Below are 24,854 nucleotides of genomic sequence, written 5' to 3' on the forward strand. Positions count from 1 at the left end.
ACAGCTGTTAAAGCTTATAATGAGTCTCAAGAACTCTAGTCCAGAACTGCCACTTTTTATATCTGGAGTCACTTAAAAATTAGGAACAAAGCAGTATGATTTTGCAAAATGTCCTGTCACCTAGATGATATTTTTTTGGGATGTTTCCTAAGTGACTTATAATATTCTATCCTATCAAGTATACATTTACACTGGGCTTTGCCAAGATGGTAACACAGATATCCTCTTAGAAGAGGTTAGGCTGTAAAGCGAGGGAGTGATTTTCTAGAGAGTTACGTGGGCATGTTAATTGCCAAGGTTAATAAAAGGGTGATCTTCGTGTGTCTCAATTCTTAGGTGTCCAAATGGAAAAACTTTTATAAGGGCTCTAATTTCCAGGGATGCTTGTAAAAAGGTACCTCATTTTGGGGACACTAAACTGAATATATTCAAAACAATTGCATTCATAATAAATAAATCAGAAAATTATGAGAGGTACTGGTCAATTCTTTTGCTCCCTCTGATAATGCTGGATTATACCTTAGTGTTACGTCATTAAAAAAAACCAATGAAGACAACAAGATGCTTCAGACATGATCAAGAAGTCAAAATAATTTTTTTTTAAATAGAGTTTTAAAAGGATGTCAAAAACCCCAACCCCTCCTCTGCCCCAGTGTGCCATATCACCTAGTCTGGAAAAGGAGGACTAAAATGCATCCAGACTTCTAAAAACCACCAACCGTCTCTAGCCTGGACAGGCAAGTGAGTAATTTACTCACTAACCAAAGGATTGGCAAAGGTCCTGCCATGACAGCAACCTTCTCCCTGCTCTGCATAGCCCGGCTCTCTACCTATCCCAGTCCTAACCTGCTGGAAAGGAGGAGCTTTGCTCTGTCCCTTCCTTATTTATAACTTGTTGAGAGCTGGGAGGGAGGGAGGGAGGGGTGAGCTCGCTGTGGTGCATCCTGCTGCCGCCTGCCCGTGCCAGCCTCGCAGTCAGCACCACCGATGCCTCCCGCGCAGTGCGGCGGCCGCCTCCGCGCCCTGGGCTTCCTCTGGCTGTGGGCGCTGGTGGAAGCAAAGACCAGAACTTATTACCTCGGGATTGTGGAAGAGAATTGGGACTATGCACCATCTGGGAAAAATCTGATCACAGGACAAAGCCTCTTAGAGGACAAGTAAGTGGCTGGGGGCTTGGGCAAGCTGGAGGTGTACCAACAACTCCAAAACAAAATTGGTTAATGTGGTAATTTTGCTGCAAATGTCTTAAGACGGCCTTTGCCTTGTTTTTATTCTGATGATGTTGCCATAGGTGGGAATTCAGTTTCAAGGCAAGATTAGACTTTAATTGATTTCTCCTCCATTGTGGTTGATTAAGCAAGGTAATAGCATGAATTTGAAGAGGATGTTAATGAACTGATATTTGTCAAAAAAGCATCAGGTATGGGCTCAAAATCCCCTACCTGTATTTCATAGAGATGCAGGTATCCCTGGGACTTCGTATCAAAAAGCAAACTGCAACTTTGCTATAACCAAGCAGAGTCTTTGCAGTAAAATGCAAACCCCTGTTTACTGGCATATTATGTAATTTTAAGTATTTCCCCTGATGAAATTTGGGAAACTTGGTAAGATATTATGAAATTCAGATGTGTATAGTACCTACAAATGGGATACAAGTCCCTATATCCATGCAATCTATACAACAGTGAGGACTTCCATTTTGGAAATGTGTATAGATAAGTGCTTAGATACACAACAGTGAATGGTCAGACAGAATTCCTGGTGAGCTCTGAAACTGGGGAGCGTAGGTGAGCACTGTGATGGATCCTGCCTTGGCCAGTGAGACAGGTGTCTGTTCTCATGCCCACACGGCTGGGGCTGGCTGTGCGTTCCTCCCAGAGCAGTAGAGCTGGCCTGGATGTTCTATGGAGATGGCTCCAATGCCTGGTGCCTCTCTAAAGAATGATTTGGGTTGGAAGGGACCTTTAAAGGTGGTCTGGTTCATCTCCCCTGTCATGGTCAGGGTCATCTTCAGCTAGGTCAGGTAGCTCAGAGGCACATCCAAGCTGAATTTGAATGCTTCCAAGGATGGGGCATCCGCCACCTCTCTGGGCAATGTGTGCTGGTGTTGTACCCCCTTCATTGTTAAAAACTTTTTTCTTACATCTGAATTTACTCTCTTTTTGTTGGAAACCATCGCTTCTTACATCATGGGATTCAAATGTGTGGGAATATTTTTAACACTTCATTGATATTTTTGGCACACTAGAGGTATTTTGGGGATCCCTCCTCAGTGTCTAGGCTTGGGATTGGAGTGGAAGCTGTAAGGAAGTGAGGAGGTCCTGGTCTCTGTACCAGGTTTGGAGGCTCACTGGGAGCTAGATGCTGCCTCCCAGAAGCTAGAAATGGAAATGTACTCTCTGACTTTTCAGGAAATCCTAAGCAAGTCTGGACATGTCTCTAGTGGTAAGTAATTTCAGAATCACTCTCAGATGAATTTCATAAAATAAAGTATTTTGTCACAAGAAGGAGATGAGAAAGAGTTTTATTTTTCAACACAAATTTATGCTTAAGCTTTTAATTGCTAGAGGTCCCAGATGGCATCAAAGTCAATAGGTATTACCTTTATAGGTAGAATTAAGATTAATAGTTTGCTCCCAGACCATGAAAACAAGCTTTACTGGCAAAATTGTTCTTAATTTATATTAAATGCCTGAATTTCTCACTTTCTTAACCTTTGTAGCAAAGGATAACTTTCTCCACTCAATAAACTAGAAGATCTCTCACAGATCTCTTACAGGGCAGTACAGCATTAACTGAAGAGCAGCTAATTATAAATTGACTTCAATGGAGAGATATTCAATAGAGAGATACCACAGAGAGATTGTAATCTGTTCTGTAAATTGTACTTTTGAGCCAATGTGCACTTTGTGCTCCCTGAACATCAAGTGGCACATTTACTTTAAAGTTTGTGACATAAATGCTTTTTTTTTTTTACTAAATGGCAACACAGGGATGGAAGATACCTTATGTCTTCAGTCATCATGGCAATGTAATAATTATAGAATGCTAATTACAAAAGGTTTACCCACAGAGGATTTTAATCTAGACTACACATTCAAAGCTGGGGAGATGTTTGCCACAAACTCCCTACGTGCAAAATAATTAAGTGATTTTTGTTATTTTACTCCACTTTTAAACCGTATTGAATTGAGCCAGGATAAATTGCTGTATTCTGGGATAATAATGTCTGCATAGGCATGTGGTTAAATAGTGAACCAGAAATAGCTATTTTGACTATCCAGTTCTTTAGGATAATTTCTAATGTAAATTTAAAATACTATAATAATGGGCTACTTTTCAGCTAATTAATTGGTTCCTACGGATATTACAAAAAAAGTAGTTCCATAAGCAAAGTTCAAGGATCATTTCCCAGGTAGGGATAGGAATGCCTTTGGAGCCATCTCTGTTCTGCAAGCAGCTACACTCAGGCTCGCTGAGCCAAGCACTTCTCACCTTGTGAAGCATCCTCACAGCACCCATCTGATGGGGCACTATCCCAGTCTTATTGAGAGGGAAGTGAAGATAAAGAGGTTGCAGACAAGCTGATTACCTTTAAAATAATTGGTGCATACACAAAAAGGAATGTTCCCTTCGATTCCAGCTTGCCCACAGAGATATAATCAAAACCACTTATTCCTCAGTACTTAATGAAAATCCTGAATTAGCAAGTGTGCAATGGAAAGTGTTACATTACCAGGATCAGATAGAGACATTTAAGAGATGATTTGCAATGTTGCTTGCCAAAGTCAATAACATCTTCCTCAACCTTTAGTTTTTAGTAGTAAAGAAGATAAAGGGGTTTTGGTAGATGAAGCATGAAACCAGATTCTGGCACTAGACACAGCTATGCTGCTCAGTTCCTGCTGTGCTGGTGCTGAGCGAGCTGCCTCTGGAGCCAGGAATCCTAGTGCTGCATCAGAACCTGCCTGGGTGTGAGCTGAAAAGACTGCCTCTCATCAGAGCTGATTAGCCCAAATGAGCCCTGTCTTAGCAGAATTATTCTGCTTGGATGATAATTTTTTATTATGCCTTGTCTTACTGCAGTGCTCCAGAGCAGGCCTGCTGCTTGCACAGATTAAGTATCTTGCTGGACATCAGTAATTGTAAAGCAAAAAGACGAATGAGGCTGTTCACCTCTTCCCTTTGTCTTGTCTAAGCTTGAGGCCTCAAGCTGTTTACTGGCTCTCATAATTTGGAGTATTGTGAGTAAAACCAAGATATTTCACTCTCTGTTCTCCCTTCAGAAATTAAACTTACATTTTCTGGAGCACACAGGGCTTTGGAAATCGCAGGTCCGGATTACGGCCACCGAGCATGGGTGAGCTGGGAAGGTGGTCAGTGTTCCTCCCCACCTGACATAATTGCTGGGAGAGCTGACATCATTAAACCATGCTGGACTGGACACACAGGGTGCAAGTGCTCTCAGTGCTGCTGGATGTGCTGCAGATCCCAGTGAGATTTTGTGAGTTAGGACATGGGTATTGCTGCTGCAGGAGGGTGAGCCTGGATGTTTTCTGCTTGCTTTAATGGTCACATGGAAAATGGCCTTTCAAGAGGAAAATATACCTAAGTGTTGTGGTTTGACATCCACCTGTTATTCTTTCCCCACTGTAGCTCAGCCCTCAGGATTAAACTTTAGTTGATAATCCCTTGAATTTACCATGATACGAGTTTATATGATGGACACTTAAATCATGCTCTGCTGGTGGTAGATGTTAGTAAGTTTTGCCTGATGGAGCAGCTCTTCCCTTCTGTTTAGGCCACCAATCCTACATTTATTTATCTGGGCCAAGTCTTGCACCCACCAACACTAACGGGTGTTTTTTGTTAGCACAGCATCAAACACAGTTTGTGCAATTTGCCTGTGAGGAGATCCCACCCAGAGAAATGACGGTGAAACTGTCGTCACAGATGCTACACTAATGGCTGAGTCATTATGAGGCCAAATAACCCAATTGCAACAGCAGAGATGATCATTGTGGGAAGGGTCAACATCAAAAGGGTATTTTGAGGTGAAATCCTGGCTCTAATGAAGCCTGAGAGGAGCTTTGTTACTGACTTCAGGGGCAAGTTTATTGTAGGAGCGAAGCCATCATACCACACCAGTGACACCTCAGAGCCTCATCTAAGATTTCATGGATTTTATTGACCTCTGTGGCTCATGTGGGTCAGAAAAAGCCTAAAAACATCCTTTGAGGGCTTTGTGTCTCTGTCTTTTGAGGACACTCAACTTTGTTGTTCAACACTTTGTGGTCAGGGCGCCATTTAGAAAGGTGAGTTGGCACCACTGGTCCCCCTTCCCCGGCCATCCCTCAAGGACAGACATTGCACTGGCCTGGGCATGGGAGTCACGGTTTCTTGGAGGTTATTTTGAACAGGTTATGAGACCCAGGGGTTAAAACAATTGTAGTAGTCTGAAGCCCTCTCCTGGCACTGTCCTGGTTTACTTCAGCCTCAGGAACTTTGACGAAATAAAATGGTTATAAACCCAAACCCAGAGCATGTAAAGAGGGTAGAGAGTAAGGAAGGTTTTACCATCTACAGATTTTAGGGAATAAACCTATAAAGATGGTTGTTTAAACCATAATGATGGTTATGAGTGTAAAGTCTATGGGACTTTAATAGAACAATAAAAAGAAATTTTGCATTTGCGTGCATTTGCACCCAGGAATGTACATTAGCTATTGGGAATGTTCACCACAAGAGAAAATTTGGGACTCCACATCTAGTAGTTATCCTGAGTGCTGGTTTTTGGCACTCAGTGGTGATTACAGCAGCAAACAAACTCAGGAGGCTTTGAAATTGCATCCATGAGGATCTGTCTCCAGGCTCCTGTAGAGCTGTTTGCTTGGCCATGCACAAGGTGTCCCCCCATTTCTCACTGCTCACTCTAACACAGTGCTCATGTAAGCACCTCTTGGAAAACATAACCTCTCTTAGGCTGTAGCCTTCAGATCAAAGGTAACACAAACACAGTAAAAATTATGGAAAAACATGTCTTCTGTGTGATAAAAGAAATAGGCATAGAAATTATACTTCACACATGGACCTACCTGGAAATGGCAGATTGTCTGCATGTCTAGTCTTGATTTGAAGTGGAATCTACGTGACACTCTTGCTTATTCTTTCTCTCTGTGGAAGAGTTGTACTTCTTGTCATTGCAGGGAACTGGATGTCTAGAACTATGCTTGCACTTATTTTAAAGAACTAGAGTTTATTCCCTGTTAATAATTCACTGTTCCACTCAGGTGCATTTCCAACTTTTCCTGGAGCTTTGGAAGTGCTGAGAGGGGTCAAGCCCCAAAATGAAATCAGACACAGAAATGAAGGGAGGATTTGCATGTCTTTCTTAGTCGGAACAAGACTTTTTATGCCGATTTGCAAACCTGCTTATCTCTATATGTAACCTCAAGACTGGCCTGACTGTTGGAGATGAAAGGGAATTCAGGAAATTTGCATGAGTACTGCCCCAGAGGATGGAGTATTCCCCCTTACTGTAGGAAGAAAGGCTGTCTGAGCATCATGACTTTATGGACATGAAGTGCAGGCTGACAACTGAGTTGGAGGGAAATAGTTAAAATTTATAGGAGCAGCTCTTACATCTGCGGATCAGAAAGATGGAAGAGGTTCAGACAGCACCATCACAAAGCCATCAGGAGGATGAAGCAGTTTGAAGTGAGCAGGAGAATATGAAGAGGCAGGGAGAAGCTTTGTCTTCTTGTGACAAAAGAGGAATGACCGAGAGGAAACATTTTGGCATTCAGTCCAGTGTGGATATTCCTTCTGAAAAAGGATTTTAAGCATTGTAATGTTATGTGCAGAAACACCTGTAGAGTCACGGAGCTACCAGCTACTTGGGAAGGCTGAGGTGGGCCCCCAGAATCCTCCTGGATGAAATGGGACAGCCTGGGCACCTAGAATGGGACTCAGAACAACCTGGGTGCAACCTGAGTGTTTTCAGGTGCTGAGGGCAACCAAAAGGATGTGCTGAAAATATATCTCTGTACACACAGATCACCTACACTGTGACTGGCTGCAGCTGATACCCACTGCACCCATTTGAATAGTCCTCCTTTCAGAAAGCTAACACAAAAGACTTCTTTTCTTGACCTCTAGATGGCTTTAAGTAGGAGGCAAGCACAGATCCAGATATTATGGGATAGCTTTAGGCACTGAGACTTTCCCAGTGCCTAAGCCTAGAGGGTTTTCTCACAGTAATTTCTTGAACTTTGATAACTAGCTGTCTTTTGGGATCACAATCTATGCATTAAAAGGGGCTAGGCTCATGTAAAGCATTTAACAAAGCCTGACTAAGAAGTGCATTTTTCTGGGGTACAATTCTCCTTCTTCAGAAGAGACAGTGTATCCCAGGGGTGTTATGAGAGAGTGTGCAGTGTTGTCTGGACATAAAGACATTGTGATCATGACGAAAGCATGGTGCCACTGCACCAAAATATTTGGTGGCTGGTGAAATTGGAAAAAAAAAAACCTGAGGAAAAATATCTCCTGAAAATTGTGACTTTCTGAAAAAAAATGGATTTGAAATTTTTCTAGAGAAAATTTCTTACAAACTATTTAAAAAAATCAGTTCATAATTCTAATTTGGACATAGCCATGTGAATACATTGCCATCAGGTAAGGAAGCATGTGCATTTACACTGCATTCCTACTGACACCACCTCCTACTCTGTGGTAAACACTCTGGTAGCAGCTCTTCCTCCAGGCAATAGAAGATATCTTCTCCTTGGTGAATGCGGTGTGATTTGCCAGGTCTTGCTATATCCACAGACTACAGACCTGCTAATTCATTGAAAATTCAAATTTCCTGGGAACTCATTCCTTAACCCTGGTTTTGGGGTGTATTTATCCTGCATACACTATTCTGTGAAGAAGCAGAACAAGAAGCTTCTGTCCCTTCCCCCCCATCACACCCCACTGTTTCTGCCCCGGCAATATTGGCAATGTTTTAATTGTTGCCAAAACCTGTGGCTTTTTATAAAGTGCACATTTCAAATGAAAACGTGTACTTTTTGGAGGCTTTTATATCTGGATCACTTCAGGGGTCTGTTTTAGACAGAGATCATGGAGGTGTAATGACCACAAGTGGGGGATGTTGTCTGTTATGGTGTCATAGAAATCACAGAATCATAGAAAGGTTTGGGTAGAGGGAGAAGTGAAGGTTGTGGTGAAGAACTTAAAGCAAATAATGCATTTCAACTTATATGACATTCTCTACTTTGGTTGCTTGCACGTCACAAAAGAATCTAAAGGAAATGGGTGAAGCAAGTGAACTGACCAGCCAAAGTCTCACAATAAATATGAAATTGCTTTATTTCTGCCAGTGATACTTCAGGAAAATTTAGTTCGACTTTTTGATGAGTTTTTTAGGAAGCATGAAAGTCCAATCAATCTTCAGGGGATGAAAAAGCTCATGGTCAATTATGGTGAAATTGGTCATACAATCCCCTGCTTGTGGTGTAGCAAAGGGTTTAATTTCAGCCTTCATTGAGTGTTATAATTAGGGATGAAGATTGTATATCATATTTACTAGCTGTTACGTGGAGAGAATTAAAAAATGGATTTTATATCATCACAGATAGAATTAACTGGGTCATCAGCATGATGTTATAGTTTAAAGGGCAAAATTCATTCCCACTTATGTAAGAAATATTGACTGGGAACATCTCTGGCCCTAGCTGGAATATTACTTGCCTATTGTATGAGTTCTTTTGTTCAGACTTCAACAGCGATAGAGAAATATTTGCTTTCAAAAGAGACCTTTACGTAAGATTTGTGGCATAAAGTGTCAGTGTGCTTGGTTTGCCCAGAAGAAGGGTAGGAGGCAATTTAGTCAATTAATTGAAACTTATGCAAGTGTCTGCATAAAAAAGGAGTTTCTGATGGTGTGTGGCTCCTCTGATCTGAGAGAGAACTTGACTGGAACCAGTGGTTGCAGTGTGGAGCTGGATGATATTAGACTGCAAAAGCAATTTAGGCTTCGAAGGGAGCAGGTATTAAAAAGTTATGTTAACCACTGACCATATGGTGGGTACTCCATCACTTGAAGTTGCTATAAACATAGACTCTGGAATGTGGAAGTTATACATTTCATGCAAAACACATTTAATGCTACTCTTCCAGGGAGTCAAGCTGGTTGATTAGAATCTCTCTTATTGGCTTTTGAAAAACCTTAATTTGTTTTATTTTCCTTCTGCACAGTCATGCTTTCAGAGCTGAGGTTTCAAACCTCCAAAAGAGGGAGAAGCTGTTAAAATTGAGCAGCTCGAGGCTTGAGTGGCTGGTCCTCAATGAAGGTTTGGAGCAACTGTGCTAATGACCGGACCTGCAAGAGGGGTGGTTGTTACTGTTCAGAAAGGGGTTTAGGGCCCTGATGTACTCCTGAGCTTTAATTCAATTCCAGCAGCAATGAGATGTGTCCCAGGGAACTATTTACCTGCACTGCAAGCACCAGTTATTTGATCAGTTCTTAAGATGGGTTTACTGTCTCTCAAACTTTCCCTTCCCGACGCCAGGTTTGCAAGCGTGTATACAACAAGAGGAGCCAACCGGATAGGACGTGTGTACAAAAAGGCTCTTTTTAGGCAATTCACAGATGACACTTACTCCCAGGAGATCCCCAAAGCAGCATGGCTGGGGTTCCTTGGCCCAGTCCTGAAGGCAGAAGAAGAGGATGTCTTTATCATACATCTGAAAAACTTTGGTTCCCGCCCATACTCTGTGCACCCACATGGGGTCTTCTATGACAAGGACTCTGAAGGTAAAACCTGGCTTGCCTTTTCCTCTCCTTTTCCCTGGAGTAACTAATATCATGGCTACCAGTCTGTCCCAGTATTTATTGTTATTGACATAGACATCAGAGGACTTTAGATCACCCTCTCATAAACTCATCAGTAATTGCAGCTGATGACTAAAACCAGGAATAGCCGCATCTCAAAACTTTTTGCCACGAACTTTCGACACCTGGGATAAACCCAGTACTGAAACAGGTTAGATGGGTCTTTTTGCCTGAATTATTTTTCTGAATCATAACTCACCAAAACATCTTCCCTCCTTCCTTCTGCCTCTAGTCTATTTGAACAGATGGAGTTCTTGCAACTAAATGTTTTCCCCTCTTTTAACCTATAAGAGACATGATCTAATTTTCAGAATCCCAGACCTATGCATGTGTATTTTTGTTAGAGGATTGTGTGGATGTGCCTACCGTCAGTATTCTCATCCGTTTCCTGTGAAAAAATACACACTGTTAGATGACAAAATTCTAGATGACTGATAAGAGTGAAGAGACTAGGAAGAAATGAAGCCTGTACATGCATTTTAAAGGCTTATCTACCAATAAAAAATGGATTTTAACTCCCAATGTATTTGTGGTGAGATTGACAGAAATTCTGAGTTTTTCCAAATTTCTCAATCATTCTGTATTTGTGAATGCTGCTATTATTTTATAAATACAAGTTAAAATAGAATAAATTGCTTGTTTATTTAATAAAAGCAACTAGGGGATGGCTAAAGTCTACCTTTTTCCTTTTTATGTCTTAGGAGCACTTTACCCAGATGGAACTGGCGGTAAAAGCAAAGAGGATGACTTTGTTGTTCCCGGTGGAAATTACACATACACATGGCCAGTAAGGAAAGATTATTCCCCAACTTTGGCAGACTCAAACTGCTTGACTTGGATTTACCATTCTCACATTGACACACCAAGAGATATTGCATCTGGTTTAATTGGGCCTCTGCTGGTGTGTAAAAAAGGTACTGAGCTAGAAACACTGATAGAGCAAGCCCCTCTGCCAAGCTTGGCATCTTAACAATCATTTTTGCTTACAGGTTTAAACATGATGGTCTAGAGTCTATCCCTACATAGCCCATAAAAAGGGGCAAGGAATAGATGGGCCATTCCAGGAGCATCCCAGGGTAGGTATTGTAGCTCTGGGACACCCCTCTTCCTGCTCCCCTTTGGCTTCAGATAGATTTGCCTCGGCTGGTGGAGGGACTGCAGCATGCTCTGTGACCAACCCGTCGTGGCCGAGATCAAAAAATAAGTATTCCCAAACTGGGGAAGTTTCAGGATGAACAAAGGAATACTGCTCAGGAAATCAACTTAGAGTTGGGTGGGTGAATTTGGCATTAGCATGTACATATTTGAAAGCAAGATCCTTGTCATTTTTTCCACATAGGGTATGTATTTATTTTTGTTTACAAGTTATTTCTCACAACCTTATGGGGATGTGCATGGAACAGCCTGTCCTGAGTATTTTATAGCCTGCTAATGTTGTGCTGGAGCCATCATGAACCAGCCCTCTCCCCTTCATCAGCTGAGTCGTTGCCACTTCTCCCCCAGGGCACATGTAACTCTGCCACCTCTTTTCAGTAACTCCCAGAGTACAAAATCAGCCCTGATTTCATATGCAGTACTTCCAAGTGAAGTAGGTTCTATGTATGAAGAAGAAAAAGCCTTTAATGTGGAAAGGACAGGCCTGGTTTCCAGCTTAACTCACACAATTATAATGTCTCAGAATTACATTCTCCTTGAGAGCCTTTGAAATCCACAGAACTGAATATGTGACACTGAGCTGATAACTACAAGATAACACATGAAGCTAGGAGACAGCATATTCCAAACAATCCTAGCCTGAAAGGCCAGATTATCTCCGTGTTTGGCCTTGAATTCATGAAGGAGGATGCCTACATGATGTAGTCTCCAGCTGGTGGTGGTGGACACAGGACTGAGAGCAAGACTCTGAGCTTTCTCCCAGAGAAGGCAGAGGAAAGGAAAGTTCTCATGGGATCAGTGATAGACTGATTGGAATAAAGTCTACACCTGCCAGTAGGTAATAACAGACTACTCTGTCACCAGACCTATGGTCTCAGGTTGCTCCCCAAACAGATATGGGGATAATGATGCTGAACTTAGCTGGAAAAAACTCTGTTCATCCTATCTTCAGCCTTTTAAAATTTAAGTATCTAGTCCTAGATAACTCTCATGGATTCCTTGTCAGTCTGTGGAGAGTGACCCACATTTAGAGGGCCACTCTGGGGGTATGGTTGAGCATTCATTTCAGTGCAACAGAAATGCAGGCTACCACTCATCACTCCTTGATTCCTTGCCAAAAAAACCCATGAGTCACTGGTTTCTGGATAGATCCAGCTCATGACCTGGCTCACTGTGCAGGAACACAGATGCTAACTAACATTGACTGAGGGACAATGTTGGGGGCAATAGCCCAAAGAGTGGGGAAATGGGACAACAGATATTGGCACATGCTTGTGCTCATGTCAGACCAAAGAGATACTGAACTGATATCAGCTTGACTTAGCTTAGCTTTGCTTTCTGGAGGCACTCATCTGTTCAAAGTCTGATGGAGGGGGGTCAAAATGCCTTAGAAGAGGAAAATTAGGTGAAATTCATCCTGCCCTGCAGACTGTGGGCAAAGAACTGTATTTCTTGAGTGTGCCAAGGTTATTGTTATTTTAAAATTCAATCCCATCCCAGGCTTTTTTTATCACTTTCCTTTTCATTTGCAATTTAGGAACTGCAGATGAGACCACAATAGAAGGGACTGGTGCTGCTAATGCTTTTGCCCTGATGTTTAGCATTGTAGATGAAAACTTCAGCTGGTACCTCGATGAGAATATAAACACCTTCTGCTTGGAACCAGACACAGTTAACAAAGAGGATGAAGGTTTCCAGACCAGCAACCGAATGCATGGTGAGAAGGACTTTTGAGTAAATAGTGACCTACAGCAGTGACCAGGCTCTTTTCAATTCAGAAGGCTCCTTGTCACCTGTGATGTCTCTCCTTTATCTGTGTCAGCAAGGAATGGGTCAGAATGTTGAAGTACTGTATTGATGAAAACCTCTCCCCAAAAACAGCATGACACTTGCAGAAAGGAGATTTGGCTTTCATGCCCAGCTCTGACATTTGTTTAACATTTTATCTTAGGCAACAGATTTTTGTCCGGCTGTGAAAAGAGCAAAGAAAGTTGCAGAGCAATTTGAGGTGTGTGTATTGAAAGAATTCTCAAAAGGCTTGTGGATGGTAGCCTGGCTGGTATAACCACTCCTGCCCTTCAGAGATATACTGGCCAATGTTACTTTGTGTCATTTGGACATTTGGTGTAAGAAGTTGATTCCAGATATTTCTGTATATTCTGTTTGTTCCAGGGAGCCTAGGAAATAAAATATTTTGAAAAAGATGAGTCTCATTCTCCTAGCGTTCTCATATATTATCAGATGTAGAAGCTAAGGAAGACAGAGCTGACTTCACTGATTTGGCTGATAAAATTTTCGAATCTAAATTGCTTGAGCCTGGCATATAATGGTATATTTACGATGTAGGACAAGAGGAAATAGATTTCATCCATGCTAAATAGCTGCAGAACAAGTTAACTTCATTATCAGGCCTTTTTAGTGATGACTTTGCCTTTGAAACATTTTGATATTACCCAGGATGTTTTTCACAGACGCAGACAGAGAATTTGGGGCATTTGATCATACAGAGCAGTAAGACATATGTTCAAAATGCTACTCCTTAGAAATGGGACCACAGGCACTTTTCTTTCACCTCTCATAAAGTCTCATGCTTTTGTTTTTAGCTATTAACGGTTATATCTATGGCAATCTCCCCGGCTTGGAGATGTGTGCTGACACTTCCATGTCCTGGCACTTGTTTGGCATGGGGAGCGAGATAGACATCCACGCTGCTTACTTCTACGGGCACACATTCACCAGCAGAGACCAGAGAGCAGATGTGATTGGTCTCTTCCCAGCGACGTTCATCACGGCGGAGATGACTCCTGGCAGCCCCGGGAGGTGGCTGATAACCTGCCAGGTCAATGAGCACCTGCGAGGTATGCTGCCATAGACTTCCCTCATCAGCCTCTGTGATGTTTGGAAGAGAAAATGTTTGGGGAGGTGTTTCCAGGGGAAGCAGGGATTGACACTTTTTTGTGTCACTTTGGAGCAGTTTGCAACTCTTTCACCAGATAGACATCATGATCGTGAGTTTAGTCACCAGAAATTATATGGGTTGAGCCAAATCTCCAGCTAGTATGAATGACTTGGCTGTGTAACTCTTGTGAGGAAGACTTGCCAGACCCAGCACTTTCACCATGATTCCTAGGTAAACCTGAGATTTTGATGAGCAATGAGAGGAGCTTTCAACACCAATTTTTCAACAGAGTTTTTTTGTTGTAGATAAGTACTTACACATAAAAAAAAAATCATGCCAGCTGAACACTTAATAGCTTTTTACTTTATGGAAATCAGGCAAAACTTGGCAGTGTTTTCAGAACCATTATGTGAAGGAATTTGATGGTGATGTGATATTTGTGTGGTGCAAGACCTCAAAAGTGTGTATCATAAACTAGGTGTCATGGCAGCAGGCAATGTGTAATTATCACAGCAGAGATGAGTTGGGAGAATTTTTACACATTGATTCCAGTGGGGTTTGCATCAGGCAAAACAGACTTGATTCTGGCAAGCAACAAATACCTTCAGCAGAAATAACCAGTCTGTATTTCAGTGGAAGTCAGGGGGAGATGATGCTATTGGGCAGATATCTGGAGGCACTCTGACCTCCAAAATCATTCTACCATCATTGTGCAGTTTAAGAAATTGAGTAAATAAGTCCACTAAAGAGTGTCATTGATGTCTATGGGTTTCACCTATTGCAGAAAGTGTACCACATTGCAAAGGAAGGGTCTTGGTATCTGGCCCGTTGTAGGCAGAGAATGTATTCTGAAATAGAAATTTACTGTAGTAATTGCTTCCAATCCATGTAGATCCCAGAGAGTTTTGAATGTACATTTGTATCGATGAGATTGCCAACTCTGCAGGTGGTCAGGGACTGTCTCCAGACTCTTTCTTCTCCCAGGTGGCATGGAGGCGCTATATGATGTTCAGATCTGCCAGAAAAACCTGTCTCACTCTTCACCAATCAGTCACAAGAGAAGATATTACATTGCTGCTGAAGAAGTGCTCTGGAATTATGGACCTGACGGTTATGATAAATTCACTGGGCAGGGTTTGAACGCCACTGGCAGGTAAGATTTCTTGTCAACTCCCATTGTGCTTTGATTTCAGGAGTCTGTGTGCCACTGCCCCAGTGATTCACATGGGCTAGGTCCTGCACTGTCATTAGTTTTAATTGAAAGGGGCAGGGAGGAATGGATTTAAACAGCCTTGTCAGGAAGCTAGATGCATAACTGTGATGCTTCAAGGTGCCTTCTGGAAGCACTTATCTTACTCCATTAAATCCATGGGGAAAGTGAGGCATGCCAAGTTCAACACAGTTAATGACCCAACATTGAGACTCTTCAGCCAGCTTTCACACTTACAGACAGTGGAATTCAGAGGTGCCCCAGCAGCAGAATTTCCCCCCCCGATATTCATGGAGACAAATTTCATTATAGTGTCTCCCAGAAAAGCCAATAATAATTAAAATCACATTGTGCACAGTTCTTGCCTAAGGTAAGTTGATAGAGATGTCTACCTAAGTAAATCAGGGTTAAACATAAAAGCCTAATGTACAATGAATGCTCATTTGCTGGCTAATTCAAACCAGTGATACCTTTCTTTGTGTGCTAGAAAAGTGTATGCAGATTAGTAACTTGGGGAGGGGGCATTTCCCCTATGTCTGGAGTAATAACTTTATCTGAAATGGAGGGTTCTGCTTGAACTTTCCATTTAATTTAACCAGTCTGATTTGCTAACTCTTCAGTGAATCTGCAACATATTTCACACAAGGGACGGACAGAATAGGAGGGCAATACTGGAAAGTTCGCTACGTGGGATACACTGACGCAACGTTCAGTAAGAAGACTTGGTCAGAGGACATGAAGCACATGGGAATACTTGGTACAGTGAATATTTCCCTCTCCTGTCATTACATCATGTTTGAATGCAGTACCATCTGGATTGAAAGGGGAATTATGTGCAAACAGCTCTCTCTTCTTTTGGTGGAAATATGCTGCAGAGCAGTCCTTCTAATACCTTCCCTCACTCTGTTTTTTAAGGCCCTGTTATAAAAGCTGAAGTGGGAGACACAGTGCTGGTTACTTTTGCCAACAAAGCCAGAAGAAGCTATAGCATTATGGCCCATGGTGTAAGCTTCAGCAAGCTGTCAGAAGGTGCTCCCTACGTAGATGGTAAGTTTTGGCTGCATTACTGGATCGTCACCTCTAGAATACTTGAGCCCAAAAATTTGCTGGTGAGCTGTGCAGGTTTGCCCTTTTGTGGATCCTAAGGCACAGAAAGGATGATTTGATCAGTTTGCATCTACCCTTCATGCCACAATCAATGGGACTCCACAGTCTACAAATGTGATAGTTCTTCTCCTTGGATATGTGCCAGACAGGATATCTAAAACTAGATGAGGTCAATGGTGAACAAGTCACAAGCACAATCCAATTTCTATTAATTCTTATCTCATATTGCACCTTCTTATCTCATATTGCTCAAGGAGTGGTTCTCCTCTGGATGCACTCCAGAATTATGACTCTTAGGATTTGTCATGATGGCCCTGCTGAATCTTTGGCTATAACCATCCACATGTTCTCAGCTGCATCACTCTCAGTTCTCTAATCCAGGCTAGCCATTGCCCTTGCTTTACTGTCAGGATTGTCAGTTTCAAAGGCAGCTTTTATCTGATTTCCCTAGAACATGTATAAAGCAGTGATAATCCTTATTAATTCTCATAAATACATAAATGCTGAAATGGAGCATTTATGAAATTCTTCCTCTCATTTTGTCCAAGAACAAGGTCTTATAGTCTAAGTTTAATTATTGAATGTTAAATATCATGTTCATTGGTAGGCAGCTTTTACAGTCAGTGACAAGAAGACCCTCTGGAGAGGTGATTCTGTCTCCACCAACCATTGAAGTCTAGAGTTTGAGTTAGAGACTAAGCTTGAGATGGCCCAGTTAAGGTGAGATGAATCCTATTCATAGCATCTACAGAGATAATGCCGTGGTCTCTGACTAAGTGCATTTTCAGCACTGAAAAGGAACATAGTTTTCTTGTTGCCTAAATTGCTTTGTTTCTACTACAACGCATCAAAAGAAACTCATGGGACATAATCCCTCTTTTGAAAATTGTGCTGAGAGAAAATTAGGTCAACATGTAAAACTCATCATACAATAAGATCAATGCAAAAGGCTTTATTAAATTGTTGTCTCTTGTTCCCAACCTTGTAACTCAATAAATTCGCTGGGAGGCAAAACATAAAAAAGCAACTGGCTTGAGTTCAGCCTTGAAGTTATCTGCACAGATCCTAATGCCACTCATGTCAGAGATAACTCTCCAATGGAAGTGCAGCTCCCTGCTTGCCAAACTGTTGTGATTTCATTTATCAGTCCCTGGTAGCAGTGCCCTTCAGCACCGCACATTTGAGTGTATAGCAAAATCAACCCAAAACATACAATTCAGCAGCCTGGTGAGCTGGAACACCTCTGGGTCTTTGGAGAGAAACCTGACTCAAGATTTATCAATAATCTGTCTGCTCCTTCTTCTTTCCTTTTAGTTCTTGTGCCCTGGATTTCCATTACATCTATCTACAGGTATATACATGCAGAAATCCTGTAGGCATATATGCAGAGCCTGTAGCTTTATGCTGAGGGTAAATAATTTTTCACAGGTTGTGCATTGTCGAAGTGCGGCTTACTCTTGTGAAAATGCAGTGAATACAAATACTTACATTTAGAGATATCTGCAGATATTTGGGGGGTTTTTTCAGTGCTCTCAGGAAATACCCTCGCATTTTGCATTTGGCACTTCTCAGTCTCAGAGGACTCTTGACTCCAAGTCGATGTTTTCCTCATTGAGGACTGTTGCAGGATGAACCCAGTAGAATTGGATACTGTGGAAGCTATAGACTATTTTCTATTGCAGTTTGCAGCAAATAGCTGTGCTCAGATGTAATACTGCTATTTTCACTTGTGTCTAAGTTTCTAAGATTTTCTTGGAGTACTAGAGACTGAGTGTGCTGAGAAAATATAGACAATGCGTGCTAAAGTGTCAAAGACAATCTAAATCCACCCTTTGCATAGCAGCAGACAATGGCCCAAATCCTTTAAAAATAGCCTCTAACAAAGAACAATGTCATCCACTCTGGAGATGCTGACAGAGGCTCCTGTGCATTGCTATAAAATCAAAAAGAAACAATTACCAGGATCACATTTGTTTTGAATTTCTAAAGAGCCACAGCTCCAGCTCCCTCTGCCCACTAATTTAATTGATTTGTTGGTGCTTAATGAAAAGCAGAGTCTGAGTTTGTGCCACAGATGAATTCCATGATAAGGTAGGTAAGTTACAAACATTAGAGGAAGCCATTTAAGCACCAGGATGAGCTCTGCATGTCTTGTCTGATTGAATCCAGATAATCCAACGTAGGGTCGGGTCGGAAGGTGTCTGAGTGGAGCAGCTGAACTTGTTCTGCGGGAAATTGGCTTGGTTGTCCCCATGGCATGGGGCTCGGGTGAGATGTTCCCAGGGCACAGCTGCCCAGACTATGGGATGGTGCTTGAGCTGTGATAGCAAGGGGGAGCTTCTCCACAGAAATCTGTAGCTATGCCCAACTTCCATCTAACTCTTGTAGTCAGGAAGACAAAGCCTTCCTGCAATGTTAATGCACCTCAACTTTGTCTCTCCAGGCTACCTGAAGCCAGGAGCCCACGTCAAGCCAGGTGAAACCTTCACGTACAAATGGAGGGTGCCTGAAAATGGAGGCCCAACAGAGAGTGACCCCCCGTGCCTGACCTACCTGTACTACTCAGCCACTGATGCTGTCAAGGACACCAACTCTGGCCTCGTGGGACCTTTGCTGGTCTGTCGGAAGAACACCCTGAATCATGACGGGACACAGGTGCCCAGCGTGAATATCTGCTTGTCCCTAAGAACAGGGTGGTGCACTGGGGGTTCCCATACAGGCAGTTTGCCCAGATCCCAGCTCCTTTTACAGAGATGAAACAAATGTTACTTCTCAGGGTAAAAGCTTATCTAAGGAGATGGTTAAGAAGACAAAATCAACATTCCCTAATAGGCTCTTCCCTAGCTTTTCTGTCTTTTGCATGCAAATAACAACTCTTTTGGCACCCTGTAATGGCCACTCTATTTATCCTTCTGGCTGATGAAAAGGTGCCAATTCCTGTCTCTAGGCAGACTTAGTAAGAAGGTGGCTTCAAGGAAAAGAAAGCTTTGTTATAAAAACCTATTCATTTTTATTGAATAGACTTTTTTTGTGTGTGTGTGTGTCTTGTCTTCCTCCTTGTCTACAGAAAGGAATAGACAGAGAATTTTACCTCCTCTTTTCAATCTTTGATGAGAATGACAGCTGGTATCTGAACAAGAATATTGAAGAATTTACTGGAGACCCTTCAAAAGTAGATGAAAATGATGCTGATTTCATGGAATCCAACAAAATGCATGGTACAAAATATCTAATATCTGTTAATGATATCTTTTATTCAATCATATTAGGAAGATGAGTTGGCAGGTCTTATCATCATTCATAGCTTTCTGCACTGCACCGGAGAGTGAGCTGGAAAGCTGCCAGTCAGCTTATGGCCAGCTCCTGCTGCCCTTGGAATGCATGCTGAAACCCCAGTCACAACGGCAATGAGTGCCTCCATCTACCATTACATCTGGAAAAAGGGAAGAGAGCAGGGGTTTTAGATGCAAGACTTAGTTCTGTAAAAAGGCACAATGCCAGAGACAGGTGCAGAAGAAGCCAATGTTCACTAGTGTTTTAAATTTCACTGCTGGCCTTGGTACTGACTCATGCATTAAAATCTACCTGCCCTGCTCTGCTGTCTCCCATTTGGGCAGTGACCGCCTCTAGATGAGGAGACACAAAGATTAGGTGAATGGTCAGAAATATTTTACAACATCATTTCTGGATGAAAGTAGCTGACTTCAGCATGGATCTCCTCCAAGGTATCCCTTAGGATGACAGACTCGAGCAAATCACATAGCCTACCTTTAGATATATATTGTTAGAGAACTCTGGGGCTTTCTGGACCTGTCTATTTTATTCTTCTTCTATGACATGGATCTCATACCAAAGTTTTGCTCTTTTATAGCATCTTTCATACATTGATCACAGAGAACAATTTGAGGATTAGGGAGTTTTGCCTTCTAACACCCTTGTAACTCAGAGTCTTTATGGGCCTCTCCATAGCCTTAATGACGTGGTTATAAATTCTCCAGGCTGAAAGGAGGCACCAAATTTGTACTTGTCTGGTGTTTGGGAGGTACACTCAAAAGCTCAGAGGGGTAGTGCTACATCACAATAGCAGAGAGCTATTACAAGATTTTACAGGCTAAAACCAAAGAGGTAGGAGTTCTGAGTTTATAGAAATAGCACTTAGATGTTAATTTGGTGTCCTCCAATCCTACTTCTGCTTCACAAAGTGCCCCTTTAGTGACTCGCTGAGTCATGAGTCTTTGGCCAGGTGGGTGGTAGGAGACTCTGTGAGGCATTTCTGTGGACCTGCTGCTAACCAGGATTTTTCCTTCTCCTCCAGCTGTCAATGGCTACTTGTATGGCAATCTGCCAGGCCTGACCATGTGCAAGAATGACAAGGTCTCCTGGCACCTCATTGGGCTGGGCAGTCACTACGACATGCATGGGGTTCAATTCCAAGGAAACACCATCGACTTGAGAGGGACGACAAGGGATGGGCTGGCCTTGTTTCCTCACTTATCAGGGACAGCACTAATGCAGCCAGACCGTGTGGGTATGTTCATGAACTGACTTTGGTTGTGTGGCGCTTGCAGATACCAGGGGGCCAAAATAACAGAGAGTGAGATGCTCTGCTCTGCACAGAGAGGCTGAAAGCATGGAGAGAGACCCTGGGGACCTGGCATAGCTGAAAATTCAGGCTGGATTAATTTTCTGGGAAGTTGTATGTATTCATGTACACCAAAAACCAGAGGCTTTAATGACTTAGGGATGGGCAGAGCAGCAGGCAGAGAGGTAGCTAACAGGATGCCCATAGAATTTTATAATCCTCCAAACAGACTTTTTTAGAAAAGTAAATTCATTGCCATGTGGATAGTCAGCATCATTTAAGGTATTTTAGGACTTCAACAAAAGCTTTTTAGTAATAGTCAGTCTTTAGGAGTTTCTTCAGAAACTTATACATTAAAGGTACTTTTAAATCTCATGGGTAATCTAGTGATTCATGCTTCACACTAGGAGAGTATGAGTTGTTTGCTGGAGACACCAAATAATCTTCATAAAACAGAGTACAACGTTACCTTGCTTTGCATTGGTGCAACTCTGTTTAAATAAACAGAGTCATCAGGGTTGTACAAGGCTATGCCAAGGGCCATCCATGGCCAGGGCACCTGATAGAAATGTACACTGGAGTTGTGTATGTGCCAGGTTAGACCTCTGTTGCAGATGCTGTAAGACAACTGAAATTTTTCTTACACAAATCCCAAACATTTCCACTATCTGTCATGAAATTGCTCTGTAGGACTCACACAAAACAATTATTCTAAGAGATTATTAATTTTTGGCTAACTTTCTACCAGCAATAAGGGAAATGAATTACCAGATATTTACAATCACCAATGCATGTGATTTTATTTTAATTACGTGCTATTTTATCTTTTTCATCTCTTTTGCCTCTGAAATACAGGAAACAGACTGAGATCTAGTCTGGACAGAGCTATGCTTCTAATTTTGGTTCTATCACTGACTCACACACAAACCAGCTGTGAAAGTGCTTTCCTCCTTCACACAGTGCTAGCAGGTGGAGCTGTACAGGACAACATCACAGCCAGCTTCTGCTTGAGTAAATGGGGAGGAGAGAAGGAGAGTATAAATGTTAAAATCTGCCCATGAACACGCCAAAATATGCACCCACAATCACTACTGTCTTTGACCACCAGAGCTACAAAAAAAAAAGGGCCCGTGGTGGCTTGGCCTTTCATGGAGGGAGTGCAAAGGGTCAGAAAGCTACAGTTTATCTCAAATGTGCAAATAGATAAATGGTTATAAGCAGGCATTCCTGTATTGTGGGTCTGTATCTGTATTGCAGAGCCCTACATCAGCCTGATTACACCAGATAAGCTGCAGGGGCCCCGTGGAGAGTCCCTTGCACTGAAGGCTGGTACAGTGGATCTGTGCACAGGGACAAGGAACCAGCATCTCTGAAGCACACCCCTTGTTTCTCCATGCCTTGACTGAGTTTTGCAATGAGTGCTTCCTCCTCCTCCTCTTCCTGTGTTCCTCGTGGGCATGTCTGCAGCATGGGCTCACTGGCAGTGAGGGCTCGCTGGCAAGCTTAATCCTGCTGCCAGATATCTGAGTGCTTTTCAGAGTTTCCTTGGCCAAGCTGATCTAACTCAAATAGAAGTAATTTGTGGTGAATTTTGAGCAAAGATGGAGCAGGCTAGTTTTTCCTATGGAGCAAAATAAGCTGGGTCCTGCACTTGGTTCACAATAACCCCATGCAATGCCAAAGGCTGTGGGCAGTGTCTGGAAAAATTCTCAGCAGAAGAGGACCTGGGAGTGCTGGACAACAGCAGCTGAACTTGCTCCAGAGTGTGCCCAGGTTGCCCAGAAGGCCAATGGCATCCTGGCCTGGATCAGCCAGGGTGTGGCCAGCAGGAGCAGGGCAGTGACCGTCCCCCTGTACTCAGCACTGATGAGGTCACAGCTCCAATCCTGTGCTCAGTTCTGGGCCCCTCACTGCAAGAGAGACATTGAGGGGCTGGAGCGTGTCCAGAGAAGGGCAACGGAGCTGGGCAAGGGTCTGGAGCACAAGTCCCATGAGGAGTGACTGAGGGAGTGTTTAGCCTGGAGAAAAGGAGGCTCAGAGGGGATGTTCTCACTCTCTACAACTAGCCGAGTGTTAGTCTCCTCTCCCAAGGAGTAACAAGTGACAGGAAAAGAGGAAATAACCTCAGGTTGCATCAGGGAGTTTTAGTTCAAGCTGCCCAGGAAGTGGGAGAGTCACAATCCCTGGATGCATTTAAAAGATTGTAGAGATGGCATTTAGGGACATGGTTTAGTGGTAGACTTGTCAGTGCTGGGGTAATGGCTGGCCTGATAATCTTGGAGGTCTGTTCCAGCCTAGAATAGTCTATCATTCTATTTAAACAGCCCCTTGCTTGACTTTCCATACAGCATTATACATTAGGATTATCTGAGGACAGATCAGAGATGTACACAGGACCTAATTTGCCAAGATGCTTGTTAGGTTTTTTAATTGTTTAAATGTCACATGCTTTTCTTTCCAGGCACATTCAAAGTGGTTTGCAGGACTTTTGATCACTTTGTTGGTGGGATGAAACATCTCTACGAGGTCAGCGGCTGCCGCAGCCCCGGCGGAGGCCAGCAGCAGCGTGGAGCCATGAGGATTTACTACATTGCTGCAGAGGAGGTGGAGTGGGACTATGCCTCAAATAAGAGCTCAGCACCAAAAGTTTACAACATCAGCAGCTATGAGGAAAGGTACCCAACCCAAAAAACAGTTGTGGGCACAGGAGGGGGAAACTTTTTACAGTGGAGGGGAAACTTTGAAGCACCGTTTCATGATGCCAACCTTGTATTTTTAGGAGGAACTCTTTGCCAAACATAACATGAGAAAATGTATTTACAGAGTCACAGCCTCTCAGTCTAGACTAGTTCTTAGGCACCAGTTTCAAATGCTTTCATTTCAGTGTCTTGCAATGCTGTTGAATCCAAGAAGGCCTCCAAGTTTGTGTTCCAGCCCTTGCTCAACCTTACAATGATGCCCCCCAACCCCCTCCTCTCCCTTACTCTCCCCAGCCTTGCCATCCCAGACTTCTGGTTTTCATAGAGGGGAAAGTCAGGCACCTGTTCCAGATGTGAGCTCCTGTAGGCAATGCAGATGCATGATGGAGGTGCTTTGTCTGCTTTCCTGCAGCATGGTACCCCTAGATCCCCTGAAAAGATCAGAACATAAATAACCTGCCAACTGAATCACTCTACTGTGTGAGGAATAAAAAACTTGTAAAACTCATGAAAAAAAATACACATTTCAGATCATATTGCATAGACTGGTCTCTGATGACACTTTGGTGAAAGCAAAAAGGAGCATGTGTCAAAAGTAAACCTTAGAAAAGAATCTGTGAAAGTGCTCCTTGTACAGAGGAAGAGGAGTCTGTAAAAAATACACCTGAAGAGTCACAGGTGATGATGTGAGTTTAAAGAAAACATAAACTCCAGTACTGTCAAAGGCTGCTGTTGCACACACAGCTCACTACACAGTAAGCACTATCCCTGGGGCAGTGTTTTGGGTTTTATTTAGTGTATTGTGAGCCAGCCTTGCAACTCCCCTGCCAGGGGCACCTTGGAGATGAGCTGCCAGGAGGCAGCTGCTCCCAGAGAGGGCGAAGGCTCAGCTGCACAGCGGGCTGTGAGTGTCCTCTGCCGGCGAGTCAGCCCTCCGGGATCTCCTGGGAGCAGCAACACACCAGGGTAAACCTGGAAAGCATCCTCTTCCTTGTGCAGAACGGAAAATACATTTCTCCTTTTATCATCATGCTGGGAAAGCATCCAACCTGTGCAGTACACAGCAGCAAGAGGGAAGGGGAAAGCAGCTCCCTCTTATCTCAGATGATGGATCGCATTTGCTTTCGAAGGTCAAGCTTTGTTTATCATCTAAGCGTGGCTGAGTGGCTAATAGCCAAGATAGCAAAAGCAGCCATCGTGATAAGAGGATTCAGGTTTCCAGGGACAGGCAGTATCTATTGGAGTGAACAATGCAGCTGGAGAGGGCAGCTGAAACCACTCTCATCTCACACTTTACCCCTGCT

At 42.9% G+C, this 24,854-nt stretch overlaps 1 protein-coding gene across 3 annotated transcripts in view; it reads left to right on the top strand.

Moving 5' to 3' along the window:
• Positions 1 to 915: 915 nt before the first annotated feature.
• HEPHL1 (hephaestin like 1) overlaps positions 916 to 24,854 on the top strand; it is a 34,241-nt gene continuing 10,302 nt past the window's right edge. For 2 of the 3 annotated variants that reach the window (XM_018908423.3, XM_018908424.3), the window contains exons 1-12: positions 916 to 1,157; positions 9,576 to 9,820; positions 10,600 to 10,812; positions 12,591 to 12,770; positions 13,657 to 13,911; positions 14,937 to 15,105; positions 15,783 to 15,919; positions 16,078 to 16,209; positions 18,713 to 18,924; positions 19,337 to 19,487; positions 20,585 to 20,797; positions 23,313 to 23,526. In XM_018908423.3, the coding sequence (XP_018763968.1) occupies positions 988 to 1,157; positions 9,576 to 9,820; positions 10,600 to 10,812; positions 12,591 to 12,770; positions 13,657 to 13,911; positions 14,937 to 15,105; positions 15,783 to 15,919; positions 16,078 to 16,209; positions 18,713 to 18,924; positions 19,337 to 19,487; positions 20,585 to 20,797; positions 23,313 to 23,526 (2,291 nt within the window). In that variant the 5' untranslated portion in view covers positions 916 to 987. Of the gene's footprint in view, positions 1,158 to 9,575; positions 9,821 to 10,599; positions 10,813 to 10,887; positions 10,975 to 12,590; positions 12,771 to 13,656; positions 13,912 to 14,936; positions 15,106 to 15,782; positions 15,920 to 16,077; positions 16,210 to 18,712; positions 18,925 to 19,336; positions 19,488 to 20,584; positions 20,798 to 23,312; positions 23,527 to 24,854 lie in introns of those variants that run through there. The other variant, XM_018908425.3, reaches the window with a different exon arrangement.

The sequence above is a fragment of the Serinus canaria genome, chromosome 1 (genome assembly GCF_022539315.1).
Source record: "Serinus canaria isolate serCan28SL12 chromosome 1, serCan2020, whole genome shotgun sequence".
In the NCBI taxonomy this organism is placed as follows: Eukaryota; Metazoa; Chordata; class Aves; order Passeriformes; family Fringillidae; genus Serinus; species Serinus canaria.